Source organism: Oncorhynchus mykiss, chromosome 1 (genome assembly GCF_057628025.1).
Source record: "Oncorhynchus mykiss isolate SJ-2025 chromosome 1, ASM5762802v1, whole genome shotgun sequence".
NCBI classification, from domain to species: domain Eukaryota; kingdom Metazoa; phylum Chordata; class Actinopteri; order Salmoniformes; family Salmonidae; genus Oncorhynchus; species Oncorhynchus mykiss.
Window position 1 is genome coordinate 17971124 of NC_143022.1, and position 14728 is coordinate 17985851.

Sequence of the window (14728 nt, forward strand, 5' to 3'; positions counted from 1 at the left end):
TTGAAGGTACGGTATGTTCATAGGTGGGTTGAGTGTTCCTTTACAGACTTCAATTCACCATGGTTGTACAGTACGATAGATTATTGGAGCATTTTTGTTATTGCAGAGCATTTTAACTTGTAATGCAGCCAAACCACGTGTACTGTAGCTAACCTGCACACCAGCTGTCACACCTTGAAACTGTCTTACATGAAAGTACACGCCCCTCCAACTGCAAATTACTAATGGGATCTCTCTGAGATCCGCCTTCTCCCACATGCTGAAATCTAGCATCACAGCTTTTCTGGCACCTAAATGCAACAAAACATCATTTATAAACACAATCTATTAATATGGTTTTTGAACACTATTATTTGTTTACGGGCATGATAACTGTACTTTTAGTTTATGGTAGACACAGCTTGTTCGCACATTTTCCAATTTTACCACTAGTTATGAACGCAACATGAGTTTCTACATCCCCCTCTCTTGTTAAATAAAAGTGCCACCACTGAAATACGCCTGTTACTTCCTGCCTCGTTGGGTGTTTGTCTGTCTTTTTCGAAACCATCATAGAGCATTTTCATTTAATGCAAGATATTGGTGAGTTGTATTTAATGTTTAAAATCTATTGATCATAAATCATAACATTTCCCTTCTTTAGCATTTTTTTGTGGTTCTGTTAGAATTGCTTTCCATCTTTCTGGCATTCTCTCATGTCCTCTTTCCACTATCTGCATGTCCATCCTTCAGCCAGTGGTGTAAGAATACTTGAAAGAACTAGTTACGCAGTTCTTTGGGGTATCTGTATGTACTTTACTATTTATATTGTTGACAACTTTAACTTTTACTCCACTACATTCCTAAGCAAAATATGTACGTTTTACTCCCATATGTTTTCCTTGACACCTAAAAGTAGTCAGGTGTTAGAATACAAATGCTCACTCAAGACAACAATATGGTATGATTAATGTACTGTATCAAAGTAACACGTTGCCATTCTTACTGGGTTTTTAAATTATGTCTGAGTTGGAGTGTGTCCCTGTCTGTTAAATGTTTTTTTTTTTTATATAATTCCGTCTAGTTTGCTTAAATTAAGGAATTTTATATATTTTACATTTTTATATGTTTCAGCATTTACTTTTTACTTTCAAGTATGACAATTGAATACTTTGTCCACCACTTAAGTATATTTTAAAACAGATACTTTTAGACTTTTACTCAAGTAGTATTTTACTGGGTGACTCACTTTTACTTCATTTTCTATTAAGATACTTTTACTTCACATTCCTCCCAATCTCTGTCTCCACATTTCCTCCTCCTCACTGGTTTATAAGGACCTGTTTCCCAACCCAGAGTACCACTGCACACCTGCCTGTCTACCAGCCCAGATCAGCCCACAGTACCACTGCTGTTCACCTGCTTGTCTATCTGTCCACGATGAAGCTCATCTTGACTCTCTCTCTCATCTGCATTCACTTCTGCTCAGGTAACACCACTGACCTCTCACAATTAGAGGTGTCTACCAAGATAAATGGTTTCTTAACTGCATCACTCCCAAATGCCTGTGTAAATATTCATCATAGCTAAATGGCCTTTACAGTACATTTGTTTAAATGTTCTTGTTTTTCAGTTGAGATGCTGCAGTGTTTCAACTGTACTGATGCAGCATGTACAAACTCTTCTTTAGTTACCTGTCCATCCTCAAATGAAAGATGTCTCACTGCAACCAGAACCATACAAGGTGTGTTTAGAGTTTGTTGTCCACTACATGCTAACGCTTCAAGACAAATTAAATTATGCTGTTAGCTTCCTCATGAAGGATGCTTTTGAACACTCCTGTAAGATTACAGTGTAATTGACTCATTGCTCTATGATATTATTTCTTTATATTCTAAATTGATCTATTCTTCTCTGGTTTTGGATCTGTTACTGGTGAAGGTCCCGATAATACCACCGTGGTACTCAAAATGTGTTCACCATCCTCCATCTGTGTAACTCCTCTTAACACTGAAGTCACAGTGTCAGGGAACTTGGGCATCATAAGGGCTGCCTCTAACCAGCTCTGCTGTAACACCAATGGGTGCAACAAGGAAACTCTGTCTGGTAAGAGACTTGTGTCCTTTACTTAAATTAAATGTGGTTTTCAACAATGTATTTGATGTCCTGATTTCAATTGTCATAGTTTGAAGAAATATATGATCCGAGTGTGTTTCTTACATATCTGGACAGCATCCATGCCCATCTTCAGAAAATGTCTGAAACCCTACCTCTTTAGAGCATCTTAACTAAATCCCATAGCGCCCCCCCCCCCCCCCCCCCTCCCTCCAAGTGATCATGCTGTTTGTATGTGGCTAATATGAAAGTGAACTGTGTTTGCGTATGATCAGGGATGTATTCATTCTGCCGATTCTGTTGAAAAAAAAATCTTCAACGGAAGCAAACTAAATTCAGATACCTGAATTTGTCCAATAGAACCTCTTGTTTACAAATGTTGGACTAATGATTTCACCCTAGATCAGCTAGATGCAGGCAAGGGTGTGCAAGGCAGTATTGAATGTGTCACTGTCTGTCACCTTGATTACTCAAATGTTTCTCTCGACCTGTGGACCTACGTTGTAAACTTTCATTTATTGGCTAGGTTGTAACAACCTCATGATGGATACAGGGAAAATGCAAGTGTCATATAGTAGCCTAAACCTATTGATGTTACATTGAGCTGGTAGAATGGAATATGAATGACCGTCATCCAAAATGCTGTAATAGAAATAAGGCCACGCTCATAAAAAGATTATTGTCCTCCCTAATCTTAAACGGACCGACCACCACTGAATGGAACCCAGATCTATATGTGACCACTTGGTTACTGCGACAACGTTCTCCCAAGGACACACAAACCAGAGTGGCCCCTGCAAAGCCCAAGAGCCTGACCCTCTCTGGAAGTTGCTGTAGCCCTGCTTGGGATATTTAGCCTACATTGACTATTGGTTGAGACACAGGTCCCAGTCTACCATGGTATGGGGGATTGAAAATGGGAATTAGGCCAAGTTGGAGGTAATAATGCATTTTGATGATATTTTATTAAGATGCCTAAATACACCACGCTAAAAGATTGATTGTATGGCTGTTTTAAAATGAATTTCCTGCTATTCTTCTTAGTAATTATTTATGTTCACTACTTGGTCAAATGATTTGATGACAAAATCTATGCAAATAAATTATATTAATTGATAGTTCACCTCTCGGTCTTCTTTTATTCTGTAATAGGGTATATTGTAACCATGTGTCCAAGCTGATCAAATCAAAGTTTATTTTTTTGTCCTTGTAGAACCTACGCCTTATAGACCTACTCATCACGTATTATTATTATTACAAATAGAAGATTACCACTTCTCACAATGGTGCTTGTTAAGTAAAGTTAGATCAAAGCTGAATCACTGTCTCGCAAGATCATATATTGATTACTCTGAACAAAAATTTATACGCAACATGTCAAGTGCTGGTCCCACGTTTCATGATTTCTCTAAAATGTTGTGAGCAAATTTGTTTACATCCCTGTTAATGAGCATTTCTTCTTTACCAAGATAATCCATTAACCTGACAGGTGTGGCATATCAAGAAGCTGATTAAACAGCATGATCATTACACAGGTGCACCTTGTGCTGGGGACATTAAAAGGCCACTCTAAAATGTTTTGTCACACAACACAATGCCACAAATGTCTTCAGTTTTGAGGGAGCGTGCAATTGGCATGCTGACTGCAGGAATTTCTGCCAGAGCTGTTGCCAAATAATTCAATGTTCATTTCCCTAACGTTTTAGAGAATTTGTCAGTACGTCCAACCGGTCTCATAACCGCAGACCATGTGTAACCAAGCCAGCCCAGGACCTCCACATCCTGTTTCTTCACCTGTGGGATTGTCTGAGACCAGCCACCCAAACAGCTGATGAAACTGTGTTTGTACAACTAAATCATTTCTGTACAAACTGTCAGAAACCGTCTCAAGAAAGCCTATCTGCATGCTCGTTGTCCTCTCCAGGGTCTTGACCTGACTGCAGTTTGGCGTCGTAAGCAACTTCAGTGGGCAAAGGCTCACCTTCGATGGCCACTGGCATGCTGGAGAAGTGTGCTGTTCACGGATGAATCGCGGTTTCAACTGTACTGAGCAGATGGCATACAGCGTGTATGGCATTGTGTGGCAAGCGGTTTGCTGATGTCAATGTTGTGGACAGAGTGCCCCACGGTGGCAGTGGGGTTATGGTATGGGCAGGCATAAGCTACGGGCAACGAACACCATTGCATTTTATCGATGGCAATTTGAATGCACAGAGATACCGTGACGAGATCCATAGACCCACTGTAGTGACATTCATCCGCCACCATCACCTCATGTTTCAGCGTGATAATGCACGGCCCAATGCAGCAAGGATCTGTACATGATTCCTGGAAACTAAAAATGTCCCAGTTCTTCCATGGCCTGCATACTCAACAAACATGTCACCATTGAGCATGTTTGGGATACTCTGGATCGACGCGTACGACAGCATGTTCCAGTTCCCGCCAATATCCAGCAACTTCACAAAGCCATTGAATAGGAGTGGGACAACATTCCACTGGCAACAATCAGCAGCCTGATCAACTCTATGCGAATGAGATGAGGCAAATGCGCTGCATGCGCTGAATGGGGCAAATGGTGGTCACACCAGATACTGAGTGGTTTTCGAATCCAATCCCCTATTATTGACAAAGCAACAGTGGTAAATAATGCATTGTTATTTTGGAGTGACTTTTTTTACAAATAATAATTGAATATGTTTCTAAACTCTTCTACATTAACTACCATGATTACAGATAATCCTGAATGAATCCCGAGTGGTGCAGCGGTCTAAGGCACTGCATCTCAGTGCTAGAGGCATCACTACAGACCCTGGTTTGGTCCCTGGCTGTATCACAACCGGCCGTGATCAGAAGTCCCTAGGGCGGCGCACAATTGACCCAGCGTCGTACGGGTTAGGGGATGGTTTGGCCGGAGTAGGCCGTCATTGTAAAATAAGAATTTGTTCTTAACTGACTTGCCTAGTGAAATAAAGGTCAAATAAATTAAAAGATCTTGCCGCCAAGACATTCTAAACTTTCCATTACCAATAACAGAGGGGTATGATATTTCACCCTCTAACTTTCTCACTCAGCATTATTCAAGGTTCATTCAGCATTAGCCGTAATCATGGTAGCATCGACATGAATGTAGAAGTGTTCAGAAACATATTCTATTCTTATTTACAATAAAAGTGACACCAAAATGACACAATACATTACAATAATCTGAAACACAAACAAAGAACTGCAAAGGCATTCAGTCACAAGCTTGATGTTGTCATTGTGTGCTAGGTATACGGGACCAAATACTACACTTTTGACTACTTTATTTACAGTGGGGCAAAAAAGTATTTAGTCAGCCACCAATTGTGCAAGTTCTCCCACTTAAAAAGATGAGAGAGACCTGTAATTTCCATCATAGGCACACTTCAACTATGACAGACAAAATGAGTAGAAGAAAATCCAGAAAATCACATTGTAGGATTTTTAATGAATTTATTTGCAAATTATGGTGGAAAATAAGTATTTGATCATCTACAAACAAGTAACATTTCTGGCTCTCACAGACCTGTAACTTCTTCTTTAAGAGGCTCCTCTGTCCTCCACTCGTTACCTGTATTAATGGCACCTGTTTGAACTTGTTATCAGTATAAAAGACACCTGTCCCAGAACCACACGGGGAGACCTAGTGAATGACCTGCAGAGAGCTGGGACCAAAGTAACAAAGTCTACCATCAGTAACACACTACACCGCCAGGGACTCAAATCCTGCAGTGCCAGACGTGTCCCCCTGCTTAAGCCAGTACATGTCCAGGCACGTCTGAAGTTTGCTAGAGAGCATTTGGATGATCCAGAAGAAGATTGGGAGAAAGTCATATGGTCAGATGAAACCAAAATATAACTTTTTGGTAAAAACTCAAATCATCATGTTTGGAGGACAAAGAATGCTGAGTTGCATCCAAAGAACACCATACCTACTGTGAAGCATGGGGGTGGAAACATCATGCTTTGGGGCTGTTTTTCTGCAAAGAGACCAGGACGACTGATCCGTGTAAAGGAAAGAATGAATGGGGCCATGTATCGTGAGATTTTGAGTGAAAACCTCCTTCCATCAGCAAGGGCATTGAAGATGAAACGTGGTTGGGTCTTTCAGCATGACAATGATCCCAAACACACCGCCCGGGCAACGAATGAGTGGCTTCGTAAGAAGCATTTCAAGGTCCTGGAGTGGCCTAGCCAGTCTCCAGATCTCAACCCCATAGAAAATCTTTGGAGGGAGTTGAAAGTCTGTGTTGCCCAGCAACAGCCCCAAAACATCACTGCTCTAGAGGAGATCTGCATGGAGGAATGGGCCAAAATACCAGCAACAGTGTGTGAAAACCTTGTGAAGACTTACAGAAAACGTTTGACCTCTATCATTGCCAACAAAGGGTATATAACAAAGTATTGAGATAAACTTTTGTTATTGACCAAATACATATTTTCCACCATACTGTGCAATTAAATTCATTAAAAATCCTACAATGTAATTTTCTGGATTTTTTTCTATTCATTTTGTCTGTCATAGTTGAAGTGTACCTATGATGAAAATTACAGGCCTCTCTCATCTTTTTAAGTGGGAGAACTTGCACAATTGGTGGCTGACTAAATACTTTTTTGCCCCACTGTATATGAATTTTTAGGGGTGTCAATTTCACCCCTACCTTTTTGAGAAAGAACCTATTACTTGTTAAACAGTCTCTTTCGCTGAGCAGTTTTATTAGTATAAAATCATATGTCCCTAGTTTTATTGCATACAAAATATTTATTTAAATGATTTATTTCATTCAGTCATTATTACTTATCTGTATCAAGGGTGTCAACAATGTCAGACCCCACTGTACTGTGTCATTGGCTCAATTCCGCTATCTGAACCAGGACAATATGCTTCCTGAATGTGTTTCCATTGCATTACCAATGAAAATAGTTATTTTTAGATCCTGGAGCTAGCTATGTCCACTGAATGTACTGTAGAATGCATATCCACTGATATACATTTCCGTTCTCTTCCTACAGCCCCGAGTTCACTGGCTAACGGAAGACAATGTACCTCTTACAGCAGCTTCCAAGGCGTTGTGCATAACAGCACTGTGGCCTGCCTGGGGGTGGAGGACCAGTGCTTGAGCTTCAGCGGCAATGGTGACTTGTTTTGTTGTTCATGATACAAAAACTCATCACATTTGTGCAACTATAGATCAGGTGTTCCCCCCCAAAAAAATGTAAAATGCTATGTGAGATAGCCTATATCAATCAAATGTACACTGCTAAAAAAAATAAAGGGAACACAAAAATAACACATCTTAGATCTGAATGAATGAAATATTCTTATTAAATACTTTTTACATAGTTGAATGTGCTGACAACAAAATCACACAAAAATTAACAATGGAAATCAAATTTATCCACCCATGGAGGTCTGGATTTGGAGTCACACTCAAAATTAAAGTGGAAAACCACACTACAGGCTGATCCAACTTTGATGTAATGTCCTTAAAACAAGTCAAAATGAGGCTCAGTAGTGTGTGTGGCCTCCACGTGCCTGTATGACCTCCCTACAACACCTGGGCATGCTCCTGATGAGGTGGCGGATGGTCTCCTGAGGGATCTCCTCCCAGACCTGGACTAAAGCATCCGCCAACTCCTGGACAGTCTGTGGTGCAACGTGGCGTTGGTGGATGGAGCGAGACATGATGTCCCAGATGTGCTCAATTGGATTCAGGTCTGGGGAACAGGCGGGCCAGTCCATAGCATCAATGCCTTCCTCTTGCAGGAACTGCTGACAAACTCCAGCCACATGAGGTCTAGCATTGTCTTGCATTAGGAGGAACCCAGGGCCAACCACACCAGCATATAGTCTCACAAGGGGTCTGAGGATCTGATCTCGGTACCTAATGGCAGTCAGGCTACCTCTGGCGAGCACATGGAGGGCTGTGCGGCCCCCCAAAGACTGACCCACCGCCAAACCGGTCATGCTGGAGGATGTTGCAGGCAGCAGAACGTTCTCCACGGCGTCTCCAGACTGTCACGTCTGTCACGTGCTCAGTGTGAACCTGCTTTCATCTGTGAAGAGCACGGGGTGCCAGTGGCGAATTTGCCAATCTTGGTGTTCTCTGGCAAATGCCAAACGTCCTGCACGGTGTTGGGCTGTAAGCACAACCCCCACCTGTGGACGTTGGGCCCTCATACCACCCTCATGGAGTCTGTTTCTGACCGTTTGAGCAGACACATGCACATTTGTGGCCTGCTGGAGGTCATTTTGCAGGGCTCTGGCAGTGCTCCTCCTGCTCCTCCTTGCACAAAGGCGGAGGTAGCGGTCCTGCTGCTGGGTTGTTGCCCTCCTACGGCCTCCTCCACATCTCCTTATGTACTGGCCTGTCTCCAGGTAGCGCCTCCATGCTCTGGAGACTACGCTGACAGACACAGCAAACCTTCTTGCCACATCTCGCATTGATGTGCCATCCTGGATGAGCTGTTCTACCTGAGCCACTTGTGTGGGTTGTAGACTCCGTCTCATGCTACCACTAGCGTGAAAGCACCGCCAGCATTCAAAAGTGACCAAAACATCAGCCAGGAAGCATAGGAACTGAGAAGTGGTCTGTGGTCCCCACCTGCAGAACCACTCCTTTATTGGGGGTGTCTTGCTAAATGCCTATAATTTCCACCTGTTGTCTATTCTATTTGCACAGCATGTGAAATGTATTGTCAATCAGTGTTGCTTTCTAATTGGACAGTTTGATTTCACAGAAGTGTGATTGACTTGGAGTTACATTGGGAATTTTAAGTGTTCCCTTTATTTTTTTGAGCAGTGTATTTATAAAGCCCTTTTTACGTCAGCCGATGTCACAACGTGCTGTACAGAAACCCAGCCTAATACCCCGAACAGCAAGCAATGCAGATGTAGAAGCATGGTGGTTAGGAAAAACTCCCTAGAAAGGCAGGAACCTAGGAAGAAACCTAGAGAGGAACAAGGCTCTGAGGGGTGGCCAGTCCTTTTCTGGCTGTGCCGGGTGGAGATTATAACAGTACATGGCCAAGATGTTCAAACATTCATAGATGACCAGCAGGGTCAAATAATAATAATCACAGTGGTTGTAGAGGGTGGAACAGGTCAGCACCTCAGTAGTAAATGTCAGTTGGCTTTTCATAGCTGATCATTCAGAGTTAGAGACAGCAGGTGTGGTAGAGAGAGAAAGTCGAAAAGAGCAGGTCCGGGACAAGGTAGCACATCCGGTGAACAGGTCAGTGTTCCATTGCCGCAGGCAGAACAGTTGAAACTGGTGCAGCAGCATGACCAGGTGGACTGTGGACAGCAAGGAGTCATCAGGCCAGGTCGTCCTGAGGCATGGTCCTCCGAGAGAAGAGAGAGTGAGAATTAGAGGTAGCATACTTAAATTCACACAGGACACCAGATAAGAAAATAGAAATACACCAGATTTAACAGACTGACCCTAGCCCCCCAACACAAACTATTGCAGCATAAATACTGGAGGTTGAGACAGGAGGCATCGGGAGACACTGTGGCCCCGTCCGACTATACCCCCGGACAGGGCCAACCAGGCAGGATATAACCCCACCCACTTTGCCAAATTACAGCCCCCACCCCACTAGAGGGATATCTTCAACCACCAACTTACCATCCTGAAACAAGGCCGAGTATACAGTAGCCCATGAAGATCTCCCCCACGGCACGAACCCGAGGGGAGCGCCAACCCGGACAGGAAGATCACGTCAGACTCAACCCTCTCAAGTGACGCACCCCTCCTAGGGACGGCATGGAAGAGCACCAGTAAGCCAGTGTAATAGGGTTAGAGGCAGAGAATCCCAGTGGAGAGAGGGGAACCGGCCAGGCAGAGACAGCAAGGGTGTTTTGACGCTCCAGTGCCTTTCCGTTCACATTCACACACCTGGGCCAGACTACACTCAATCATAGGACCTACTGGAGAGAGGAGTCTTCAATAAAGACTTAAAGGTCGAGACCGAGTCTGCGTCTCTCACATGGATAGGGAGACCATAACATAAAAATTGAGCTCTATAGGAGAAAGCCCTGCCTCCAGCTCTTTGCTTAGAAATTGTAGGGACAATAAGGAGGCCTGCGTCTTGTGACTGTAGCATACATGTAGGTATGTACGGCAGGACCAAAACGGAAAGATAGATGGGAGCAAGCCCATGTAATGCTTTGTAGGCTAGCAATAGAACCTTGAAATCAGCCTTAGCCTTAACAGGAAGCCAGTGTAGAGAGGCTAGCGCTGAAGTAATATGATCACATTTATTGGTTCTAGTCAAGATTCTAGCAGCCGTGTTTAGCACTAACTGAAGTTTATTTAGTGCTTTATCCGGGTAGCCGGATAGTAGAGCTTTGCAGTAGTCTAATTTAGAAGTGACATGGATTCATTTTTCTGAATCATCAGGGTCCAGAGTAACGCCGAGGTCCTTTACAGTTTTATTTGAGATGACTGTACAACCATCAAGATTAATTGTCAGATCCAACATAAGATCTCTTTGTTTCTTGGGACCTAGAACTAGCATCTCTGTTTTGTCTGAGTTTAAAAGTAAAACATTTGCCACCATCCACTTCTTTATGTCTGAAACACAGGCTTCCAGGGAGGGCAATTTTGGGGCTTCACCATGTATCATCGAAATGTACAGCTGTGTATCGTCCACATAGCAGAGAAATTTAAGATTATGTTTCTGAATGGCATCACCAAGAGGTAAAATATATAGGGAAAACAATAGAGGTCCTAAAACGGAACCTTGAGGAACACCAACATTTTCAGCTGATTTGTCAGAGGACAAACCATCCACAGAGACAAACTGATAACTTTCTGACATATAATATCTAAACCAGGCCAGAACTTGTCCGTGTAGACCAACTTGGGTTCCCAATCTCACCCAATCGATGGTATCAAAAGCAGCACTAAGGTCTAGGAGCACGAGGACAGATGCAGAACTTTGGCCTGATGCCATTAAAAGGTAATTTACCACCTTCAAGAGTGCAGTCTCAGTGCTATGATGGGGTCTAAAACCAGACTGAAGCGTTTCGTATACATTGTTAGTCTTCAGGAAGACAGTGAGTTGCTGGGAAACAGCTTTTTCTACAATTATAGAGGAATGGGATGTTTGATATAGGCCAATGGTTTTTAATATTTTCTGGGAGATGGGCTTTTACTGCTGCCACTTTTAGTGAGTATGGTACACATCCGGTGGATAGGGAGCCGTTTATTATGTTCAACATAGGTTGGCCAAGCACAGGAAGCAGCTCTTTCAGTAGTTTAGTCGGAATAGGGTCCAGTATGTAGCTTGAAGGTTTTGACTATTTTCATGAATGTGTCAAGAGAAATACGATTTGAAAAGCTTGAGTGTCTCCCTTGATCCTAGGTCCTGGCAGTGTTGTGCAGACTCAGGACAACTGTGCTTTGGAGAAATAAATAGATTTAAAGTGGAGTCCGTAATTTGCTTTCTAATGATCATGATGTTTTCGTCAAAGAAGTTCATGAATTTATCACCGCTGAAGTGAAAGCCATCCTCTCTTGGGGAATGCCGCTTTTTAGCTAGCTTTGCGACAGTATAAAAAATAATTGTAGGATTGTTCTTATTCTCCTCAAATAAATTGGAAAAATAGGATGATCGATCAGCAGTGAGGGCTCTTCAATTCTGCACGGTACTGTCTTTTCAAGCTAATCGGAAGACTTCCAGTTTGGTGTATTTCCGTTCCAATTTTCTGGAAGCTTGCTTCAAGGCTCGGGTATTTTCTATATACCACAGAGCTAGTTGAATAGGTCCGGAGACATGTTGGACAAAACCCACTGAGTCGACGATGGCTCCAAATGCCTTTTGGAGTGGGTCTGTGGACTTTTCCATGTGAATATTAAAGTCACCAAAGATGTGGATATTATCTGCCATGACTACAAGGTCCAATAGGAATTCAGCAAACTCAGTGAGGAACACTGTATACGGCCCAGGAGGCCTGTAAATAATAGCTATAAAAAGTGATTGAATTGGCTGCATAGATTTCATGGCTAGAAGCTCAAAAGATGAAAACGCAGTCATTTTTTTATTTTTTTTATTGAAATTTGGTATCGTAAATGTTAGCAACACCTCCACCTTTGCAGGATGCGTGGGGGATATGGTCACTAGTGTAACCAGGAGGAGAGGCCTCATTTATCACAATCAATTCATCAGGCTTAAGCCATGTTTCAGTCAGGCCAGTCACATCAAAAATATGATCAGTGATTAGTTCATTGACTATAACTTCCTTGGAAGTGAAGGATCTAACATTAAGTATCCCTATTTTGAGATGAGATATCACAATCTCTTTCTATAATGACAGGAATGGAGGAGGTCTTTATTCCATTGAGATTGCTAAGGCGAACACCACCATGTTTAGTTTTGCCCAACCTAGATCGAGGCACAGACACAGTCTCAATGGGGATAGCTGAAATGACTAAACTGACTGTACTAGTGGCAGACTCCACCCGATTAATTTAGTTTAATCTGAGGGAATTAGGAAAATGTTGTTTGTTGTTTTGAAGCTCATTCATCTTTGAGTTAGGCTTTTTAATGATAATATTATGAATAATAATACAAATTAAGTCTAGACCCGATTTCCCCAAATTGTATTATTATGTTTTATTATGAACCCTCAATTTATATTGTACATATTCTATTTGACAAAAAGTGATTAGATCAATTGATAGGAACAGAGTCAAACATTGTATAAGATTTACTTCCTAACCCAAATCCAATTTCTTTGACTCCTCAAATTTAGAAGGTCGAAGCTCAGCTTCTGAATGTCATGGCGACAAACCAAAGATATTCCCATATGCATCAGAGTCGTGTCTTCACTCATAATTATTCATGATTCATTCATGTATTAACCATATTCATGGTAGCCTCCACATTAATGTAGAAGTGTTTAGAAACATATTCTATTATTACTTCTTTTTTTTTAAGTTACTCCAAAATGACACAATACATTATTTACCATTCATTTCTATTAGGCACAAAATCATTTGAAACACAATCAAAACAAACAGTAAATGCATCCAACAAGTTTGTAGAGTAACAAGCTTGATGTAATCATTGTGTGCTAGGAATATGGGGCCAAATACTAAACTTTTGACAACTGTAATACACATATTTTCTAAAACAGTTCACCCGATATGGATGAAAATATCATCAAATTAAAGCCAACAGTTTGCGCTTTAACCTCAAGTCATTGTATAATTTCAAAGTACTGGAGTACAGAGCCAAAACAGCAAATGTGTCACTGTCCCAATACTGTTGGAGCTCATGGTATTATTGTTGATTCAAAATAATTAGATTTTAGTTGTTCTATGAGAGAAAGATGTTCGGAAAATTAAATATGTTGTTCTCTTTGACAGTACTTGGCTCAATCAATTATATGGTGAACATCCAGGGCTGTACATCTACCAACGTGTGCAACTATATTGATCAACTGCTGCCCTCAAGTTACATCAACTTTGTGCAATTCACCTGTAACACAGCCCCTTTACCTGTAACTGTAACCAAAGCCCATAACACAGCCTGGTCCATTAGACTGAGCCTAGTCCCTCTGCTGCTGGGCCTCACTATCAGCAAACTCATCTGATATAAACAGAGATGAACATATCGGGACTCATCTGACAACATAATGCATTGATTACAAAACAACAGAATGTACAATGATTTTTATGTATTGTGAAATACGTACTATAATTGAAAATCTGTTGTTTATATGGAATTTGCCAGATGATGCCCTGTGACATTATATATGCTTGCTTGAGGAAATACTTTCTTATATATTATTCTGTATATTTGATAAAGTGGGATTGCTTGTAAGTTTAAAACAAATAATCTGTCAATGCCAATAAAGTTTCTATCACTTTACCAAAATGGAAATAAAGTGTTATCTTATTGTGAACGTAAACCAATCACACAATATTTTTTATTTTATTAGGAATTAATGCTTATTTGATTTTTTAACAGATAGGGATAATAGCTAATTAACACTCTTAAATCCAAATAATAACAGAGTGTATGGGAGAACCTAATCATACAGAATGCTACCGTCCAAACAGAAAATAAACTTAGACAGTCTTTTTTATTTGACTTAGTGGATTCAGTTTCTCTCTACACTTCTTCTACAGAGGAGAGGAAAACCTGCCGGGGAACAGGATGTGTCTATAAAGGAGAGGAAGGTGTGGTCTGCCGTGAAGCGTTCCACTTGGATCATACAGAATGGCACCATGCCAGCAGTGGCAGCCGCTGCCTTATTCCCCTCCATGTTTACCTCCACAAAGGCCTTATGTGTCACGTGTATAATTGATTGATTGGAGACAGGCGCAGGAATACGTAATAGGGGGTTTAAAATCGTGCAACATTTCAACGTCCTGCTACTCATGGCAGGAATATAGTTTATGCATATTATTAGTATGTGTGGATAGAAAACACTCTGAAGTCTCTAAAACTGGTTAAATCATGTCTGTGGCTTTAACAGAACGTGTTTAGGAGTAAAAATCCAGAGGAAAACAAAAAGTCATCCGCCAGTCTATGTATTGTCTACGGCGAAAATAGATACAGACCCGTTTACAATGCCTACAGCTTCCACACAATG

At 41.5% G+C, this 14728-nt stretch overlaps 1 protein-coding gene across 4 annotated transcripts; it reads left to right on the forward strand.

The window, feature by feature from the left end:
* The first annotated feature begins 246 nt into the window (after positions 1–246).
* On the forward strand, positions 247–14017 carry LOC110491738 (phospholipase A2 inhibitor gamma subunit B). Of its 4 annotated transcripts, none has more exons than XM_021565464.3 (6): positions 247–582; positions 1317–1468; positions 1613–1723; positions 1921–2085; positions 7132–7254; positions 13497–14017. In XM_021565464.3, exons 2-6 carry the CDS (start codon positions 1420–1422, stop codon positions 13721–13723), a joined length of 675 nt encoding a protein of 224 aa, XP_021421139.2. In that variant the 5' UTR covers positions 247–582; positions 1317–1419; the 3' UTR covers positions 13724–14017. The 4 variants fall into 4 exon arrangements, with proteins under 4 accessions (XP_021421139.2, XP_021421226.2, XP_021421305.2 ...); XM_021565551.3 differs by having other exon boundaries at positions 1336–1468; XM_021565630.3 differs by having other exon boundaries at positions 257–582; positions 1670–1723.
* Positions 14018–14728: the final 711 nt, after the last annotated feature.